This window comes from Bactrocera neohumeralis, chromosome 5, assembly GCF_024586455.1.
Source record: "Bactrocera neohumeralis isolate Rockhampton chromosome 5, APGP_CSIRO_Bneo_wtdbg2-racon-allhic-juicebox.fasta_v2, whole genome shotgun sequence".
In the NCBI taxonomy this organism is placed as follows: domain Eukaryota; kingdom Metazoa; phylum Arthropoda; class Insecta; order Diptera; family Tephritidae; genus Bactrocera; species Bactrocera neohumeralis.
This window is the reverse complement of record NC_065922.1, coordinates 67,260,108-67,282,891: the sequence shown is the minus strand read 5'-3', so window position 1 is coordinate 67,282,891 and position 22,784 is coordinate 67,260,108. Positions and strand designations below refer to the sequence as shown.

At 37.8% G+C, this 22,784-nt stretch overlaps 1 protein-coding gene across 1 annotated transcript; it reads right to left on the bottom strand.

The window, feature by feature from the left end:
• Positions 1-4,307: 4,307 nt before the first annotated feature.
• On the bottom strand, positions 4,308-5,894 carry LOC126759351 (zinc finger BED domain-containing protein 4-like). The gene has a single exon (XM_050474086.1). The coding sequence runs from the start codon at positions 5,892-5,894 to the stop codon at positions 4,308-4,310; it is 1,587 nt and encodes a 528-aa protein (XP_050330043.1).
• Positions 5,895-22,784: the final 16,890 nt, after the last annotated feature.

The window sequence follows — 22,784 nt, the reverse complement described above, 5'->3', positions numbered from 1 at the left end:
ATATTGAGGTTAGTTGTTGTATATTTCTTACTGCTTTTTCACTTCCTTTATAATATTACAGCATTCACACCTTATTCTCGCCATACAACTACACTCCGCCCCAGTCGCACAACATAGCAACACACTTTTTCAAAGCGGACTTACAGCAACATGTTGCTGAAACAAATGACCAACATAGTGTGTACACAGGCAACAACTCAGCCAGCTACACAATATAAATGTTCATGCAGCTACGTTGGCTTGTCGAACAGCATAACGCAATAAATGTTAATGCGGAATAGGCAAAATTGCTAATTTGAAGAAAAACAAACAAAAAATTGCAATAATTCACATGAACTCAAATTTGCCGTGGCAATGTTGCTAGAAAAACAGTAATACATATACACAGTGTGTTTTTGGTGTTGTTTTTGGTGTTGTTTTTGGCTGTTGTGTTATAATGTTTTATTATTTTGTTATCAACAGGTGGAGAGTTCATTGTCATGTAGTATTTATTTTATAACTGAAATATTTTCAAGGGAATAGAGAGCTTTCAAAAACGTCTCAACAAATAAAGGAAACCTGAAAAATTATTAAAAGCCCATTTCAAATAAAACAAAATTGCTCTCAGTAATTTCTATATTTGAACTGTGATTTACTTTAGCATCCGCGTTGATAAAGTGATTAAAATAGTCCCCTTTCAGCCCTCAAGATTGCAGCTCGAATATAGCTACCGTTTTACATAACCTCCAAAAAGGTTTCTTCTAATAATTAGCTTCTTCTTGAGTTTAGTAAAATCTCGGATTATACTAGGTATTTTGTAACCACAAAAATTTCTTCGAAAACTCCGTTTGTTGTCAGGACAGTTCTTAAAACTTCTAAGCCCTCAATTTGTCAGTAATTCGACCAGACATACGGCAAGAATATCAAAAAGAACTCTCAAGCTACTAAGAAAGCTGTTAAAGTCAGTTCTATCTTAATAAAACTCCATGACTACCTCTTCCTATAAGAGAAAACCGGGTTGCGAGACCCTTTTCTACGACATATGGGTCTGCGCTAGCGGTATAGACCAAGAGCCAAGGGCTGTGTTAATTCATCAAAATTCGAGGAATGTTAGCTTCAACCAAGTATCATGAAGTTGTGAAACTTTTGAAAAAATACGGAAGATTGTAACTTATGCTTGCGAGTTCTATCACTTTCCTTCGTCTGACTTTATATATTATATCACTCCACAGCAGTCTAGATTTGATCACTAAGCAGAGTGAGGATAAGTTTGCAGTTGTCTTAGGTTTTGCTATATAGTGTATATCTAATACTATGTTCTTTAGTTGATGTTCTAAAAGTCTAAGCTTTTTGGCCGAGTGCACAATCGTTTTCGTTTCACTTCCAAATGTCAATACAAAACATTAGTTTAAATCAAGACCTTCCTCACTCGGTCTTTCTAACGCTAAAGAAGCTTTCTTCTTCCTTTACTGTAACTAGTTGGTATCTGGTATCGCCTTTTTTCTTGTTATAGACTTTTGTTGCTGGTTATACAATACCCAATCGAATGATATGGCTTAGAATTGACTCTGCTGCTTTTGCTTTGCTGAAAACGTAGTCCTAAAGCTATTGCCGCTTATCCATAATTAAACCCAATGTCAATGTGGGAAAGTTTATGGTATACTCTCACTGCATAATTCTTTCGATCACATTAATAATCGTCTTATCGGATTCTCGCCGTGGTCTCCGCTTCTGTGCTTTATTTAAGAACGGGTGTAATAAGGAGATAATATAACATATGAAATAGACTTCAAAGAATCCAAAGCCAGAAATCCTTATAAAGAAGTCTAGTTGGTAAAACTATATAAGGTGGGCATGCCTTTAGTATCTTTATGTCTTCTTCCATTCCATAAATCTTCTTTACCTATTGGAAAAAAACATAGGACCCATAAAGAATGGCTGTTGAAGATTTTGAGAGTTTTCCAAGAGTTTACAAAACCTCATGGACATCAATCGATATACTTCTGAAACGAACGGTTATTGTTCATGATGGGTCACCTACGACAACGTTAAGTGAAAATAGTCGTGGCCGAATTGCGGTGAACCGGCGGCCAAGTCTGAATTGATGACCGGAAAGGTTTCGTTATTTATATGGTGGAAAGAGCAAAAATCATCTACTATAAGCTGCTCTCCAATAGTCAAATTCATAACCGAGTCTTCTATTGTCAACAATTGGACCGACTGAAGGAGGCAATTGACCAAAGCCGCCAACTTTGGAATTGTATTTCATCAGGACAACACCAGGCCACAGAATTGAATTGCGACTCGCCAGAAACTCCGGAGCTTTACTGGGAGGTGTTTACCCAGCTTATAGTTTGGAGCTGACTTTAAGTGATTACTACTTGATCCTGTCTAAGGCGGATGATTGAGCTGGCGAAAAATTCTCCTCGAGCGAAGCCTAAGAAAATCGACTGTCATAGCTTATTGCTAATAGGGACGAGAATTTCTATGAGAGTGAAATTATGAAATTATCATAAAGTAAAAGATTGTTGAAGAGTGCCGGAAGTACTCAAAAATATCGGGAGAAATTGAGTGGATGGCTACAGCAGAGCCTAGCAAGCGTTTTATAAATATGAATATAAATATATATACGGTCTAGAGAAGTATAATGTTTAAGTATCCCATTGTCTTTGAGCCTAAGTTTTTTAAGGAATGCCAGAGCCGTTTGTCAACTGTAGCGAAGCAGAATTCTGCATTTAAGTCCACTGAATAGCATACCTAACTTCCGCATGACTCCGAACTTTTCATAAAACCTCAAAACAGCTGCCGAATTTCATATTGACCCAAGAGGTCAATGAATATTAATTACAAAAGAAAGCATAGCTAATGGGTATTAAGAATAAATAGTGTACGCATGGATGTGTGTGAATCTCTATACTAATGCAAGTGTACTTAATGATTTTCGAGTTTTGGTCGCACAAGCTTAAGCTCCTGCTAAGGCTGCTTCTATATACATATGTGGGAGTATAAGATAAAGCCACTCAGTCACTTTGGGTATGTAACAAGTATTAGGATCATATAAACTTTGTATACACACATACATAGACATCATATAAGTAAGTTCATCATGCCTTCCCTTTGCTTAATAGACTGCAGCATTATTGTCCTTCCTTGCCACATTGCCGCTATCATCATCAGCTGTTGTCAATGTCCACTCTCAATGACTGGACGAAATTGTTTGTGCATTTCTGTGTGTGTGCGTTTGAGTTTGTTTGTATTTTTGCCTGTTTTTATTAAACATTGTCTCATAATTATTGATTTTTGTTTGACCACAATACGGCAATATTGCGCACAAGTCACAGCAGGCTCCGGCAACATACACATAGTTACATACATACACAATGACACATTACTACTAAACATATACTTTTCTATTGTTTTTGCCACAAGTGTCTTATTGTCTTATACTAATGAATATCCGCAGTCCTTCTTTTATCCTGCTAATACCCACACATCCCTCTCAGGCACATGTGTATATACATTTGTTTGTAGGCATATATGTATATGGTATATGCCTACATAAATATATGCTTGTATGTTTACATGTGTCTGCCGTTCGTCGCATCGCTTGACTAATGAAAAAATTTCATTAGCTTTGCTTCGCCGCACACTTCCCTGCCTACTTTTACTTTCATTCGTAATGAAATGATGCGTGAGACTTGCAACATTTGTTAAATGAGTACAAGTGGTATTTCCAGATGCGCATATGCGCAATATGTGAATGTGCAATTGTGTGGGTGCGTATCATACGAAATGAATATCTTTAATTGCCAATGCTTGAGAGTCAATGGACTTGCCTTGGATATTAGTTAAGATTCCACCTAAGAGTAAGACACCGATATCTATATGGTACTTCAAGTTATAATAAGTATGATAGCTTGATGGTATATCTTGGGTTCTTATAATGTATATGCCATTCTCTCTTTGAACTAGGGGTGTCCATTGCGGAAATACATCGATTTTTTTTCCGATTCAATGCATCGAATATATACATCGATGGTGTTCGATGCATCGTTTAAGAAACATCGATGTTTTTTCAAAATCGAGTGTTTTTTTTTTAAATTTAAGAAAATGGAATTATAAATAATAGAATTATAATAATAAAAATAATGTCATTCTTTATTAATACCAATATTCCTTAGGGATAGTTTGCAAAAATAAAAGCTTGTTTAATCTCTTGCCTTTAAGCCTATTTCTCTGCTGAGTTACGATTTGGGCCGCTTTTGAAAACAGTCGCTCTGACGGGACTGATGTTCCCACCATGGTCAGATATTTATATGCGATTGGCTTCAATTGTGGAGCTGTATCTCCAAGTCCTTCCAAATTTCCAATGGGTTTTCAGTGAGTCTACCCACTGGGCAACGTAGATATATGGCCAGCTCATCAGAAATAGTGTCATCGGCCTTTGACAATTTCCAACTTTTATGGACTAGCTTGTGGTGGTCCTCCCACAATGAATAGTTATCCTCATTTTTATCAGAAAGTTCCGATGACTCCGAATCTTTGGTCGTGTTGTGGGCTGCGGCTTTCATGAGATCTTTTATTTTTCCTACAGCAGCAGAGCATGCAAGCGGATCCGTAAAATGCATTTTCTTGAATCTGGGGTCCAATACCGTGGCTATAGCGAGGGGAGTTACGTTTTCGATGACACCCATTCTCTTCTGAATCTCCTTAAGAACCAGAGACTGTAGCTCTTTGGCAATCGAGTCGTCGAAGCTCAGAGGCTTAATTTTTAAAACGAGGCAATGAATAAGTGGTATTACTTTGCTGCTAGTGCAATACTTATCACCTGAGACCTCCTTCGTAGCAGCTTCTATTGGACGTAGTACCTGTAGAACTGAACTTAGATGTGCAAGTTCTGACGCATGCAGCATAGCTGGTGCATTTTTGTGTCTGATGATTATATTGTTAACAATCTCACGAAGTTCGATGAATCGCTCAATCATATAATATGTGCTATTCCATCTAGTAGGCACCTGTTGAATTAATTTAGTTTCGTCTGAGGTTGATTTACGGAGTTCGTTGCTTGCTATGTTGCTCTGTTTAAACCACGTCACAACATCTTTGACTTTGCTTATTAACTCGCGTAGTGGTTTGCATTGTTCTATTGAATTTTGTGCAACCAAGTTTAAAATATGAGCAAAACAAGGTATGTGCTTTTTACCAAAGGCTAGCTCTACAGCTTTCACCATATTTGGTGCATTGTTCGTCACCACAGCCGAAATTTGGTCTTTGTCAATACTCCATTCGTCGCAAGTGTTCAGCAGCATTTCAGCAATGTGTTGTGATGTATGGCGTTCATTTGATTGGCTTACTCCCAGAGTGATAGAAAACAACTCACTGCCAACACCGAAATGAGCTGTGACTCCAAGAAAGCTCCTCATGGACATCGATTCTGACCACATGTCAGTTGTCAAAGTCAGATTTTCAATGCCCGACAACTTTTCACGGATGATTCCTGATAGGGCGGCGTATTTGTCATCAACCCAACGAGTGAGGGTTGTTTTATTGGGAAGTTTATAACGCGGCTCAATCACTTTAAGGAAATTGCGAAAGCCTTCGTTCTCTACAATAGTAAATGGCTGATTATCCTTACACACCATATATACTAAGGCATTATTAATTTTAATAGTTTTGTCACCATTGGCCGAGAAAGCATAAATCCCTTCAAAACTAGCTTGAATAGTTTTTTGGCGTTTTGGTGGACCAACAGTTTTATTTTCAGGTTCTTTCAAGGCGTCACTTCTATCTGCTTCTTTAGTGGGTTCCTTTATAGATTTAAAACTTGTTGAGGGTAAAGAATCCGTAATTTTTGTTGAGCCATCATCGGTAAGCTCTCGGAAAGCTGCCTTATGAATATTTTTTAGGTGCCCCATCAGGTTGGTTGTATTTCCGCATGATTTAATGTTTTTTCGGCAAAGTCTGCACTTTGCCAAGTTGGTTCCTTCTTCTTTGTCATAAAACTTCCATACGCCGCTTTTTTTTGGAGCCATAATGTTTGTTTTTCTAAAACAACAATATTAAATTCCATACAAAAAAAACATCAACTTATTCCATTACGATACTTACTTTTCCAATCAATTCCGTATTAAGATAATAGTAAAAATTTATATTTTATTCTTTTCCACACTTTTATTTTGTTAAACGTTTACAATGTTTCCATAAAAGCCCGGCAAAAAAAGTTATCCGATGTTTCTTGAAAATACATCGATGATGGAATATCGAATGCCTTTGAAAACATCTTTTTCGATGCATCGGATAGGAAACATCGATTTTTTCGATGCGTCGATTATATCGAATCCAACCATACTTGATATCACCAGAACTCTTTTCAGGGTATTTTTAATAACTTTTTCATTCCAGAAGCTTTTAGTTGAAGACTTTTTTGTGGAAAGTATTATCCATTGTTTGAAATTTTGGAAATACTCCGCGGGTATATTTAAAAATTTTACGTAATACAGTTTGGGAGTTAGGTACTGGGTTCCAGGCCATAAGGGCATTTCGGAAAATAAAATAGCTGATGATCTTGTCAAAACGGCCATTGACAGTTTGACGAATGCTAGCTGTTAAGCTACAAATACGAGCTGAAGTTTACGTCGTGTAGGACAGCACCACTTTTGCGAAATTTAATTAAGACTTGGCATCTAATTCTGATACCTCAATCAGGTCCTAGAACTACGAAGCTTCCAAATGTCTATGCCGAGTTCTAGATAAGCGCGGACATAAACAGAGGACGTGTTCTTGTGTCTCTGCCGTCCTGCAGTGTTTTTGAAACCATGTGAGTAGAAAGCTTGAATGTTTTTCTTGCGTTCCCTTGTATTAAGACTTGGTCAAGCGGATGACAGTTTTGACAAGATCATCAGCTATTTTATTTTCCGAAACGCCCTTTTGGCCTGAAATCCAATATATATGCAGCTGCTTTCTGGCTGTCACTATCTCCTTCCTTTTACTAAGGATATTTTCCGACTTTATTGCTTTAATTGCCGAGCAGATGTTGAAAGTTCCATGGGTGGGTCGTGTACCCTGCGACATCTACCCTGTTTAAGCGTGACTTGAAAACTTCTCAACCATATAAACCGTGCTAGTATATGCTCCATTTTATCCACCGACTGTCTGCCTATAGAGCTATGCCCGGAAGTTCTTGTAGAAAATTCACCTGGTACCGCCAATCTTGGCAGTCTTTTTTGGAAGATCTATTTAGTGCAACAAAGTTTCTAGGGATGGCCATAATATCATCAATTACGCATGCCATTTGACTCATACCGAGGCTTCGGGAAGGAGAGGCAAAGAAAGTGGTTTTCAACAAATCTAATCGGTCGATAATTGTACGAGGTGTGTTCAAAAAGTATCGCGAATTTTGTGTTTTTTCAAAAATTATTTATTTATTCATGAATATCTATTTTGTACATCGCGCAAATTGCGCATAACTTGCAGGTAATATTCCTTATTGACCGTTCTTCCCTGTGGCAAGAACTCATGATGCACCACGCCCCTGCAATCGAAGAAAACTGTCAGCAAACTGTCGCGATACTTTTTGAACACACCTCGTATTATTTCCTGTTTCTCTAATTTTACTAAGAGAATCTATCTAGGAAGTGATTTGGTTGCTTTAAAAGAGATCTCGTAAAAAGGCCTTACCGCAAGTGATCGCAATTAAGTTATCTCCGAGTTTATTTCTATTAAGATAAAGCTTCTGAAAATAATCGTTAGCTAATAAGGATCGGCTAAAACCTTGAAACCCGATCAATTGTTAAAAAATCGGAAGGCCGTGATTGAGAAGAAAAACTCAACCAAGCACTTAGCTTTAGCTCATATTTATACCCCATTATTTTTTTATTTCTTATTTGGATCGAAAATGAGTACCTCACTTTTTAACTCTAAGCCTGAAGCCTTTGGAATATTTCATATATTTGCCAGGTATTCCAGAGATTTTTCGAAGAGATCTTCTCAAAAGTCTTATAGCGCCCGGCTGATCAATATTTGTTCCTACATTAACAACAGTTCCTTATAGCCATATGACACTCTTTAGTATTCAATACGCATATTAATTTTTAATTTAATACAAAACTTCACTTGAACTTGAATTCAGACACACGCCCAACTCATTTAAAAGCATAATGGAAAAGTTTAAGGCCAAAACTCGAGAGATCACGTACGCACTGACTTACAGACATACACAAATTTAAATTTACGCAATTAAATAACTGACATACAAGTATGTGCAATAAAGATATTTGTTCGTATGCTATTTCTGAAAATACTATCGCTGTCTACGCTTTCGGCACACACGCACCAACTACACCGGTTCCTAATCATCAGGCAATGTTTTCACCTTTTGGTTCAATTTTTATAAAGAACTTGCTTTCCATTTCATTGGAATATGTTACAGTTTTGTGTCAACATAAGCGTGCTGGCGCCACAAAGTTTCATCCAAACAAATAACAGTGAAAAGCAAGACAAACAACGGATGATAACACGTTTGAGACAAATCCGAAAGACATTAGCAAACATAATCACAATTACGGAGAAAAGTTAATCAAGACTTGTCATTAATGACTAAACAAAGATTGTAATGTTCAGCGAAGGTACAAGTAGTGAGGTTTGATCGAAACATCGGATTACATATAAAACATAGCTAACAATCAAATATTTAAACAAAGTGTGGTAAATTATACAATAAAGTGGTTTATTATACAAAGAAAGTAGTTTGGAAGATTCTAAAAAGGAAAGTATTATCTATTAATATAACAAGGATTAGGTTATCGCTTAGAAACTGTTTTCTCAGGTCTTAGGTATTCAAAAGCTGAACGACTTACGAAAAATAGACAAATACGGATAATGGGTATTAGGTAGGAGAGGTCAGAAAGTTTTCCTTTGGTTATTAACCGAGAGCTATAACTTGTCTGCGATAGCGTTTCCAGAAATACTTTTAGAAACAAAACTGCATTTAATTCGCTCAAGTTTTCGAAACCTATAGGTAATTATTTGCAAACATAAATAATTAAGAAAAATATTTTCTTCCAAATGCATTGACTTAGTGGTATTAGTCTCACAAGAGGAAAAGAGACGTATTTTCAACAAAAGGTACCGAAAGGCGTGTTTGCAAAGAGATAGAGATACTGGCTAGAAGAAGTTTGGTCCTAAAATTTTGTGTGATGATAAGGATGTTCACCTCCGAAGGCGGTTTTTGTTAAGACAAGAATGGAAGCCTGATAACAGATACCCAGAGTACACTCGAAATGTGAAGAGAACACTACTTTACATTGCTAAGTGACATATTAACGTGACAACATTATTGTCCGCCCGCTCGCTCAAGATGAGGTAAAAACAGCTTTAAGGCAGCTTAAGAAAAAAAAAAACAAACACGGGAACCGATGGATAACGGCTTAGCTATTTAAAGCCAGCTAGAGCTAGAAAAGCTGCACGATTTGGTCAGATGAAAACCTGCCCAATGATTGTAATATGAGTTTACACTGCCTTATACACAAGAAGAGAGCTTCGGCAATAAAATAAATTGATTGCCTGATAAGTTTGGTATCCCTGAGAAACTATGCAGAATGACGTGGAGCACTACTATCATTTCCGTCAAAGTCGAGAAGGACCTGACTCTCATCATTCCAGTCCCCTTATATGTCACAGAAAGAACTCTGTATATGAGCTCTACGGCGACATGGATATAGTCAAGCGCATCAAAATCCAAGGAATGCGCTGGCTGGCCATGTCTATCGCATGGAAGATGATGCTCCAGCGAAAAGCTAGATTCGATACCTATTGGTGACCAACGGTAGCTCGGGCGCCCACTCATCCAATGGAAGGACCAAGGGCATAGCGACGTGTCTGCACTTGGGATGGAGGCAATTGGCGAAGTGTTATGTTCTTGGTCTAGACCGACATACAGTTGTTTTGCCATAGAAAACGAAGAGGAAACTAATGCGTCTATAATCCGAGATAAAAATTCAATAGGAACTGCCGACCTGAATTAAAGCTGTTTAAGAATGGAGTAGCAGAAAGGTTCGGACAAAAGCTCTATGAAGTTTAATGGAAGTTGGAGCGAAAGCTTATTCAAAGCTCACATAATGCACTTAAGAAAATAAAATCTCTTCAAAATTGGAATACGAGTGAAGTACTTGTAAATTAAAGCTTTGTAAGAATAGAGTAACAGGAAGGCTCGAGCAAAAGTTCTTTAAGTATGAAGCTTTATGGAAGTGGGAGCGAAAGCTTATTCAAAGCTCACTGAATTCACTTAAGAAAATAAAAACCTTTTTCGATTGGAATACGAGTGAAGTACCTATAAATTAAAGCTATGTAAAAATGAAGCGCTAAAAACTTTCTAAGTACGAAGTTTTATGGAAGCTGGAGCAAAAGCTCAGTGACTGCCCACTGAAAATCAAAAGCCCAGTGGGTGGTTTCAAAAGTACTGAAATACTCCAGTATTAGACACATGTTGTGACAATGCAAATTTGCGATATCGGTGTCTTTTGCGCTTCTTTACATATATTTTTAAGGATCGGCGCTCGTGTCTAAATTTCAGGAAAACGTCACACGTTTTATCTAAGCAAGCACATCGCTGCATTTTCATAACGATTTTTTTTGAAGAAATATTTACACATTTCATATTTATGCATGCAACACACGTTTGCAGCGAGCGAGCGCGATGTGCCAACGCAACCAATAGCGAGTGCGGAAAGAAGCAGCTAAGCGTGAGACGTCTTGCCGCACTCGTGGCAAGCGCAATGCGCAACAAATTAACGACGCAAAGCGTCAGCATCATAAAAATGTCGTCGTGGCGCGCATGCGTGTGAGCATCAGAGAAATGCCGCCAAGGCTGCCACCACGAACGCCAACGCCGCCGCCATTTCGGCTACAACAGCTGTTGACAGCCGTCCAACCCGCTCAAAGACATGCTCCTCAGACTGTTTGGCTTTCTATCTGTTGTTTTTTACCTACGGACCTAAGCTTTGCATAAAGGCGACCGCTCCGCGACGTGTCAAGCGAAAAAATGAACGATTTGTGCATTTTAGATCGAAATCGTTGAGACCGCTCAAAAAATAAGTAATAATCGTGTGCAAAAAAATCCAGTTGTGGCTGACATGCTCACACGCTCTTATTTGTGCTTCCTCCATTCAATTATTTTTGCTCATTCTGCTCTTTGACTTTCTGCTTGTTTGCTGGCGATCGTGTTGGCGTTTGTGATTTGTCAAAATCGTTAACCGATCGCAACCGGCCGATATTGTCACAACGCATGCGCGCGCTATCCATATGGTTTCTATTGTTGTTGTTTGCTTTTTGTTGCGTGCATACGTGCAATATCATAAAGTTATAGAACATCTTAATGGAAATTGAATATGTTGCAGGAGCATCATAAACAAGTTGGAAGTTCTGTGGAATCCGAGACGCCGTATGTAAGTAGCTACATGGAAGACATAAAGCAGAAGGATGAATATGTAAAGAGAGAAGTTTATACCAGGGTTAAGTTGAATTTGAAGGAACTGAAAAAATTATGGATATTGGATCATTCTTACTCTTTTATACTTGGTCATGATTTTATTTTGTGAGTACATGGAGCTTGAAATGCTGGCGGGCAAGAGTTCAAGCCGAAAATTTTATCAGAAGTTAAAGCAGTAGACAAATGGTTTTAAGTCGGCACCTGACTTCAATAAAGACAGGAATCATACGGTTATGTAGAAATATGTGAGGAGGACATCTCTGAGCCGCTTGATCCCAGATGAACTTTTAGACAGGTTGATTCTCTCTTGTGCGTCTTCCTCAATATAATTCTGGAAGAAGTGATAAGCTCCATAAATCTGAACGGTAATTGTAGGTCCGGTGCACAGATGACATTGACCGCGTAGGCCTTAACAACCAGCCTTTTCGGCCTAGAAAAAGAAGAAGTTGGGCTTGAGTGAGAGCTAGATAAAGTACCCGGAAGCCAAACATAAAGATTTTTAGCGTCTTGGGAACTACTTCCCAGAAGCAGTTTGCTTTACGCTCCATAAGTTTCTAATCATTCCCGTTTTAATATATGGCGCAGAAAAATGGCCGATGAGGAACCCATATGAGAAACGCGTGATCGCTGAATATCAAAGAAACCACGAAGTGTATAAGCTTAACGACGACATGGATATAGTTAAAAGCATAAAAATCCAACGAAAACGTTGGTTAGTTCCTTTGATTTGAGGTTCATGGGTGGACAATGGAAGCACGGGCGCCCACGGAAGTACGAAGTTCATAGCAACTTGTCAGCACTTGAGCAATTTGAAGCCCAATTCATGGATTTTTGCCATCGCTTTCACTAACTCGTGACACGGTGCAGTGTCCTGGCGAAACAGCACTTTCCTTTACTCCAAATTAGGTAATTTTTCGGCGATTTCTTGCAATTTTTCAAGATAGTAAATAAAAATTATTCTGTGCGCATCCCAAAATTCAGATGCCATAACCTTGCCAGCCGACTGCTGTCATTTTCATATAACATAACTCTTGATTGGATTCCGAAGTGAAATTTTGGAGTCCTGATTCATTCATTGTTATATATCGACGCAAAAACTGGGCTTATTAAGCTTGAATATCTTTAAGCACTGCTTCAAATCATCTAATCGTCGTTGTTTTGATCAAAAGTGAGAGTTTGGACTAACCAAACATAATATAGATTTAGTACTAATGACGCGATCTATGTGTCAGACCGGAGGCTTTTCAATTGACCTGTTTGTAGTACTAATCTAGGGAGCTTCAAGATCTGTTCGCTACTGGGAAAATGTGGAAAACCAAGGAAACTTTTCAAGCCATATATTTCTAATATCTAATATTTCTCTTTTCGCTTGTCTTGTTTATCTTGTTATACTTTTTTGGTTGTTTTTGAAGTTTGAGCAACGAAATACTCTCTGTTATATCTCTAATAACAACGAGTACTAAGTTTTAATTAGAGAGTTTCTGGACTTCTAATAATTTTTTCGATTTTGTCAGCGGTCATAAAAATACCGTTAATTCAAAAACTAAAAGGTGATATATAAGTTACTATAATACTAAAATTCGCTGGAATGAAGGTCCTATGTATTTACTTATATAAAAGATCTTTGAATGACCGCTAAATTAATTCGCTATTTCCGTTAAACATTTATATACATACATATGTAGATATATAATTACACATATGTTTATCTTACATAAACATAACTCAAATTTTTCAAAACCGAAAAACGCCGCATTGAAAACACTAATGGCGGCAATATATCAAAGCCGAGCTAACGAATTTTAACACGATGAAAACACTGACATACACACATAATATGTACATATGCTCAGTTTTTGTGGCTCTCATCCATTCATTCATACAATACTGCGAAACGAAAACGCCAAACAACTCTGACTGAACTAACAAACCGATCAAAATGATTAACTAAGTGATACGATCAGTAAACAGCGAGTAAGCGAAAAAATCGGTAGTGAAACATTTTGAAAGATAATATTATCGGAATAAAATATTTAAATTTAATTTTTTGTGGATTGTAGATCAAAGCTGAGAGCAATAAAATTTATGTTTATAAAAGTGTTTGGGAGTATAGGGATTTTGAAGATCAATCTTACCATTTTCAGATGATAATATAATAATGGGTTGTCAAAAAAGTCTTGCGGTATTTTCGATAGTTGGCGCTGAAAGCGCGTAGTTCTAGTTTTATTCGTCGCATTCATTACCTTTTTGGAAAGCTCATTTCACGCGCTAACACGTGTTTGATTGATTGTCGTTTCTTTTAAGTCGTTCACGAATTATAGCGTCGCAAACATGGAGCAAAATAAAGAGAAAATATGCATCTCAAGCCGCCAATGAAATTTGTGCAGTTTATGGACCCGATACAGTTTCCATTTCCACCGCACAACGATGGTTTCAACGTTTTCGTTTTGGTGTAGAGGTGGTCAAAGATGCGCCACGCTCCGGAAGGCCTGTCGTCGAAAATTGTGATAAAATCGCTGAATTGGTCGAAAGAAACCGGCATAGTAGCAGCCGTAGCATCATTCAAGGGCTGGGCATGAGTCATCAAAAATTCATTTAAATTTCAATGAAAAAAAAAAAATCAATAAAAATACCGCAAGACTTTTTTGACAACCTTATATTTGACGTAAGTCTCCTAAGGCTTAATTGGCGACATCGACATCGTCATAACTGTTTTTTGAAATATGTTAAACAAAAAAAAAAAAATATATATATATATATACCATCTAATCAAAGTTGTTTCGAACTGACAAGCAATCTATAACTTTATTATTATCGCCTTCAAAATATGGTCTTAAGTCAATACAAGCCTGACAACGATTGATCAAATTTTCTATAAATTTGTTATACTATAAGTCTCGGCTGGAATGGCGTTCACTGTCTTCAGCAAATTTTGCTATTTTTGGTTTCGGTTAATTTTGGAAGGTCCATTCGATAGATGATTGGACAGTTTCAACGTCGGTCTTGCTGCCTTTGATGAATGTAACGGGGGTGATCCAAGTAGAGGTACTATTTTCAATAGCCCGTTTTTGACAGATCTCACATGAGTCGCGTCAAGTTGTCATATTAAAGCAGCTGTAGCTGAGAACGTACACGAAGACCGTGGAGAGGAACGATTTGGCGCATTTTACGTTGAGATTTTAAATTAAAAGTGTACAAAATACAGCTTGTGGAAGAACTGAAGCCGCTCGACATTCCGAAGTGACATCGCTTCGCTCTATGAGCGCTTGAAAATTTTCTGGAAGATCCGACGACGACGACGTTTCGAGTCAAATTTTTTCAGTGATGAGGCCCATTCTGGCTTAATAGGTATGTAAACAAGCAAGCGGTGGAATATCGCGCCTTTACAACCAATTTGATGCCTGAATTTGAAGCTCGTGATCTCGGCGACATTTGGTTTCAACAAGACGGCGGCACTTCTCACACATCGCTCCAATCAATAGACGTATTGCGAGAAAACTTCGGTGATCAGATAATTTCACGTTTTGGACCTGTCGATTGGTGGTCAAGATCGTGAGATATAAAACGTTTAGACTTTTTTCTGTGGAAACATGTAAAGTCTAAAGCATATACGGACAATCCCGCTTAGATTTTGGCCTTGGAGCAAAATATCACGCATGTCATTCGCCAGTTAAGAGCTGAAATGCTCGAACGAGTCATCAAAATTGATCCGCGGCCAACATTTGGAAGTGAGTAAATGCCAAAGAATATTATTTCGAATCCGCCATTTAATACTAAGTTTTTGTGTTTTTTCTTTAAAAATGTAGGGTATCTCGAAATGAATCACCATATTTATGCAGGGTCCTCAGCTACGTTGCCAAGCATTATATATCATCTTACGACCTATGCTCGATGTTTCTTTGCAAAAAAGTCAGTCGAGATATAAGAGATGTTGAGATTCTTTTGAGATGGTAAATACAACCTTCACTGTCCAGCTTTTGCCGGATTAAGGTTGAAGCTTGACGATTACCATACTTTCTACGAAGCCAGCTAATTGGCTGGTATAGCTATTACACGGTTCAAAAAATTTGTGGCTGGGTCTAGGGCTTTGTCAATATGAGACGGTCTTTTTAATCCATACCAAGGAGTTTTGGGCATCAAAACGGATAGGCGTCTCTAACTATCAAATGGGATTATTCGTGGTCTCATGGAAAAGCGACCTATTAATCTAACCTAACCTAACTTAAAGCTCAAGGGACATTCATTGGATGATTTTAATACCGGTTTGGCACAAAGAATTGAAAGAGGTGTGTCTAAACCAGTTTTAAAATATTATTTGGATATTTTTTCTGAAATAAAAATTTGCAAAAAGATTTCTTCTTTCAAAATTTTTACAGTTATTACTTGGGTAGATTCATGTTTCAAAACCTTTCTAAACGAACCACATTTTTATTGGAAAGTATTGAGAAATCTCGAACACATTTGGCAACTCCACGTCAATGCCAAGCATCATAGTCATAACCAAAGCAATAACAACAACTGCCAGCCTTGCATTACTCACGTGAAACGTATGACCGCGCCACATGCTACCACCTACTGTGCGAACACCGACGACAAACTGTCAAATCGAAATTTGTGAGCTGCGAAAAACAATCGAAGTGTGGATGGCAAATATTTTTACAACTGCAAATATTTATTTATTTACATGCCGGCGCGTGAGCAGCAACATGCAATGCACAAATTATAATAAAACATGAGACCGCAAATAAAATAAAGCAACGCGACAGCGTACAACATGCCACAGCGTGGCAACAACAACTGCAACAACAGCGAGCCTGTAAACGCTTATCAGCGCGAGGCGATCGATACATCAATATGGTCAATAAAGTCACACTGGGCAACGGGTTGGACATCGCAAACAACACCAACAACAAACACACATGAAATCATTGTACATGAAACCCACACATGTGAGCGCGCAACAAGCCGCAGCCATGCTTTGCTGTGGCATGTTGCAGCAACAGCAGCGACAACAACAGTCAATGCTGTCAAGGCGCTGCAAACAATTGCGGTTGCACTTCTTTATTATTGTTGTTGTTTCTTTACTTTGTGGCAGCCTTTTTCAGGCGAACAAATTGAAATTTAAGAAGTTTGGCTGCCGTTGCCTGCACTGCGTTCGCTTTGTTGCTGCCACCGAGCGCATAAGCGCATAGTATGTTGGCTAATTTATATTGTGTTGCTGGCGTTGTTGCCTTTTGTTGTTGTATAGCGTTGCTGTTTTGTTGCTTGTGTGTCAATTGCTGGTGATTTTGTTGCTGATCGCTTTGGTTTTCCTCTTTTTTTTCGTTTGCGTGCGCTTCCTGCCGTTTTGTAAGCGTTATTTTCACAAACAGCAACAACAACGTATGTGTGTACGTATATGTATGCCAATCTGTAGTACAAGAGTTAATAAAAACAGAGCAACAAAGTTTACAATGTGACTAACAACATTGACTCGCTGGCGGATCACTGTAGTGAGCGCACAAAATTCGGCAGAAAAAGTTGCAAGTTGCTGGTAGTTTATTTTCAAGGGTTACACTTGAATAAAAGCAGAAATAATTTTAGCACTATAAAAAAAATTAACTTTAAGAAATTAAGAAAAAATAGTAATTATTAAAAAAATATTTTAAAAATTATTTTAAAATATTTCCATTTCCACCGCACAACGATGGTTTCAACGTTTTCGTTCTGGTGTAGAAGTGGTCAAAGATGCGCCACGCTCCGGAAGGCCTGTCGTCGAAAATTGCGATAAAATCGCTGAATTGGTCGAAAGAGACCGGCATAGTAGCAGCCGTAGCATCGGTCAAGGGCTTGAGTCATCAAAAATTCATTTCAATTTCAATGAAAAAAAATTCAATAAAATTACCGCAAGACTTTTTTGACAACCCATTATTTAAAATCATCATTAAAATATAAATTTAACGGGTTTTTTTGAATTTTTTGTATGGAAGAGTGAGCTTTTAAGGATTAAGATTTATAATGTATATTTTCCTTAAAAGTGCTAAGCCTAGCCGACTTAGAATAAACCTCAAGAGTACATCGAGATTCTATGGTAACTAATTATGGATATTATGGTGGTGGTTACACACATATTTGTGGTATATGTATGCACATTAAGGGGTTAAATGCCTTGAAAAAAACAACAAGCTATAATAACCTTAACGGGCGCATTTCTTATAGCAGAAAAAGGGTATAAAAAATGTTTTTCTTGATTTTGATCAGTCAGTTTGTATGGGAGCTACATACATGCTATAGTACTTTGATCAAAACAATTTCTTCGGATATTATAGCGCTGTCCTAGACAATAATCCTTAGCAAATATCGTGAAGATACCTTGACAAATAAAAAAATTATCCATACAAAGGCTTGAGATTGATCGTTCCGTTTGTGTGGCAGGTACATACTTTAAGCAAAAAAAAGTCTGCGTACATGCTTATATGTAGTATCTTATTTGCTTTGTTAAAAAATAACTTTTAAATGCTATATTTCAGAGGATAAACCATTAAATGCTTTATTGCTAGTCTATTGCATAATCTCATATCGTTTAAAGCAATGAGAACCTGGCAACATTGTTTTATCGATAAATTTATGGAAAATTCTCATTTGTCAGCGCAGAAAACATCTGAGTACAATTAGTAAAACGGGAATTATCCGCATAATAACAAAGTGTAAAAGTATCGGAATGCTATGGGCTTATGTTTTATTTAAAGAGAAGCAATTTGAAAAAAAAAATATTCAGTTCGAAATAAAATTCAGAATATACAAATCCTCCTAAGTGTAAAGACATAAGCCCCTCTGATACAGAAATATTAGTTAAACTCCATGAAGAAGGAAAAAGATACCGTGAAATCGGTCGGATTGTTGGAAGAACACATTTTTTCATATAAAAAGTGTATAAAATAACAAAGCTACCTGCATTTATGCATTCAGGCACATTTCCGGGCGCCAAAAATACTAATCGTGTGTGAAACACGTCACGTTTTGCAGAATGTTAAGCAAAACACCCAACATACTGCATTCACAATTGCTGAAAATGTTAATGAAACTTTTAAAAAGATCCTCTGGGCTGACGCAATTCTTATTTTTTTAGAGAGAGTGGGGTATCATGGTCACTTCTCACGGAAGAGGCCGTTATTTTGGCTTACGCACGAGCAACTTTCTAAAACCTTGATGTTGGTTTTTAGCTTTAACCCTATAATGAACTTGATGATTTCTTCCATCGAAATTCGAAAGGCTTACGCTAATCATATCAGTACTAACGGTGTTTCGCTGTGGATCTCAATTCCGAGTTGTGCTCACGACAAAGTTCATTTGATCGAGAGTTACGTAAAAATAAAAAAAAAACGAACATGAAATGCGAAGCAGGTATCTTACTACTGAGAGTATGCTAACGCTTCATATGCTAGCTAATCTCTCTTTATTTGTTTATGCTAGTCTTTTATACCAGTTACCTATTTAGGTTTATACCAGCTACTTGTTCGATTCACCTCTTTTCAAAATTTTGTGATAAATAAACACGTGGCTGGTTTTCGTAATCGCTCTTACTTAAGTAATGAAGCTAAATTTTACTAATTTTGTGTATATTTCGCACTGTGTACCAGCAATGTTCCTTCGGCTCCTACCTCTCATAGACCTCATTGCACGCAGGGTGATCGGCTTTAAGTTTTCCAATTGCTCTCCTGCATTTTATTTTATATTATCCACAAAAGATTAGCTTAGTCTTCACTGGCTATGGACATTTTATATCGCATAAGCTTCTTCTTATTTTAGTTTTTTTTTGAGGTTTTTCTCTTATTTGCTGCTGACTGAAATCTTAGCCTACAAATTGCAGATCACGGATTTCATGTTGTACATGCAAATTCATGGCTACTGTTGTGTGGCATGCCACGCCACTGGCCACTTTTATCATGTTTGTTTGCTGTTGTTGTTATTGTTATAGCCAGACGGTTGGCATCCTTTCGTACTCTCTGCCACTTTACACGCTTGCGATTTGCTCACCCAAAAATATATCGAGTTTTCGAATGTACGTTTTGAAAACGTTTAGTTTGTGGTTTATGTGGCAATATGTGGTTGTTGCACATATGTTTGTATACATGTGCATGCATATGTGATGTATGTAGCTGGTTTAACTGGGAGGCAGGTTAACAATTTAGTCTCTTAAAATGTCACAGGCTAAACACTGCTGCTGTTGTAATAGCCAAGCTGTTGCCGCTGCTGAATGTTGTTGTTGTCGCGTACATGCAACAAGTGACAGTGGCAGTGACATCAGCCGCATTTCATTTGTTGCTGCTGTCAATTGTTTTCTTGTTTTCGCCATTATAGATGAGTCTTTCACTCCGGTCATGCATGTGGTTTCCGCGATCGCTGATCTCAAATGGTTAATTCTTAACGGAGAGTTGCCAAAAATTCACTTCTGGTATGCCACATTTATTACAACGTTACGTTCTGATTATTTGGTTGAGTTGAGTGCTTATTTTCGCAACAAGCGCTGATCTTCTGTAAGTATTATCGCTGCCTTTTGTAACCTTTAGCTACGAAGCTAAGCGTGGGTCTTTGAATTATTTTGTCATCGAGCTCAGTTGTTGCCTATATTCCTTTTAGCTCTTAAACACGTCGCTAATATTTTGGGTCCTTGAACACTGGACAATGTTATGGATGATGCTATTGACATGCTCTTAGGCCCTGTCTTTTATACAATGAAATTTAACACAAGGATATGTTTTAGAAAGAATTATTTCCAAAGAACATCCCCTATCTTAAACAAAAGTAAATTTTTGTTTTCCATCTGCTTTCTAAAGGCAAATCTGTCAACAGTTCTTTAAAGAACTTAAGATGCCACATTTATTACAACGAGATCCGCATGATAAATGAGTACGTCTGTGCAACCAATAGGTTGACAAGATTAGGTTGCACTGGCGCCATAAATGGTCCTACAGATTCTTTGTAATGCCAGATGGAGGCTCAGTTTAATGCGTGCAGCCATTAAGGTAGCAGCGCAGCAGATTTACTGCTCCGGAGTGCAGCCTACTTCTGAGAAGTGACCACCCACTCAGATAACAGAGCGGCGATTCTACCTTTGAACGCATTACCAGTGCGTTCAGAGTTGATCAAAGAGTGCCTAACCACGCTATTAATAGCGTTGAGTGTCTTTGTGATAGGACTGGTATGTGTAGCAAGCTGATAAGTTAGCAGGGAAAGGCACCCTAGAACCGCGGTCGGTATAATGGGTTCGGGTCGGTACCTGTGTTCTACTACTAGATAGCTGGGCTTCGCGGAAGCTTGGCCGGCGCTGGGCCACTATCGGTACATGCGCTGTCGCAAAAGCCTTTTGGCCCAAGATCGATCGCAGAAGATCAACTGAACTTTTAGTAAGGCTATCCTCTCCTAGTAGTTGGACTTTTAACAGGCCACTGCCTTATTGGCGTTGTGAATCTTTTCAGACGCGATCTGAAGAAGCTGTATGGAAGAAGATGAGGTGAAAGCAACTCAACACTTTCTTCTTGATTGTAGGGCATTTGGAAGGAAAAGACTTAACCACTTGGAAGCGCATACCTACAGACATGCCACCGAACTTGCGGGAATGGAAATTAAACACCTGTAAAATGTGAATTGGCTACTAAGCGTTTTGCTAATTTATAGGTTCGAAGGACAATATTTCCATGGCTTCACAAAGGACTACATATATCAGTCAACGTGCGATCTCTTTAGATCAGCCGTATAACCTAACCTAATCTATCTCACCCTATCCGTCTGTTATCGGTTTCGAAAATGTCATTATATATCGCTTCAGGCAATTTACGTATTGGCTGTACTGGTTCAGTAGCCAAGCAGAGGGTATTTTTAGCAATCTTATCAGCTATTCTTTTCCCGGAATGTCCTTGTGGCATAGAATTCAGTATACATTATATGCAGTCGCTTTCTTGCAGCCTTCCAAGCAGATTCTCTGTTTCAATGTAAAGCAGCTAACAACATTTGAATAACTCTTTTCTGTGCTTAGTAGAATTTTAATCTAAATGTTGCAAGCTATGTTTATAGTTAGCTTTTAGTTGAGTTGGGTAAGAAAGTTTATTGTCGAAGCATCTATCATTTCGAAGCCATGACTGCTTGATTATGATAAATTGACTGACATAAACTGGTTGATTTTGATCTAATTTAAAACCAAATTTTAGTATAGCCATTATATTCTTAACAGTTGTAGAGTACTAATAAAATGTGACCTGACTGTGTACCACATTTATCGCCTTTTTTCAACACCCTACCACTGCAGCTTTATAGAATTCTCAGAAGCTCAATTCATCTATTTACAAATTCAAGCTAAAACTGACAGCGCAGCAAACATGTGTGTCTTTCAGTGGAAACGTGTATATATACTGTGAAGCCGCATCGGTTGATCTTTAAATGCTTCTTATCTGCAGCTAAATATTGGCTTTCTGCCGATCGATGGACTTAAATTCATAAATTTATCCCCCATGGAAGCAATAATAATATAGTCACTCTTCTTCTGTTGCAAATTCATATCTGCAACATGCGATCTATAAAGTTTTGAAGCAAGAAAATGCTTGTAGTGAGCCGCCAAAGAGTCTGGTAGGGATCGACGATCAGCAGATGATCGCGTGCGCAGCGGCTGTCGAATAGAATTGAAGGGCATAGAGACACAATTCAATGTCTTGTTGCATGTTTGCCAATGTCAAAGCGACCGCTGGATTTAATTAAAGCTGTATCGCAACAAAAAACGGAAAGAAAAGAAATACCAATTATAACACACTCATTAGCGAAATGTAAAACAACAAAAAATATAAAAGATCATTCGAAGATATAGCTTGCTATAGCAAGATGGAATATGCTCAATGTGCATACAAAAATGTTATGGTATTTTGAATCACATAAAAATTTCCACACTCCCGCTTCCAGAAACACACATCGGCTAATAAATATTATCTGAATAAAGTTAGCTAAAATCACATTTTAAGAGAACAGCGTTTCGAAAAAACCTATCGATCATCTATGAGAACAAAACATTCCTTCTAACGGGTCTTTCAATAGCGACGCTACAAAAGTAGACAGATATGGACAGCCATCCCGCTCTTTTGACATTTCTCTTCATTAAGGTTTGCCATTTCAACATGGAAAGACATATGATCCAACAACGATTCGAAATTATTAATACCCAAATTCGGAGTCAATGGTCTCAAATTTAAGAGCGCTACGTCTCATTTATGGTCGTCATAATCGTCCCGTGAGATGAACAATTGAGCATCTGGTGGAAAAATTTGAATCCATAGGCATAGTACACAATGTTCCC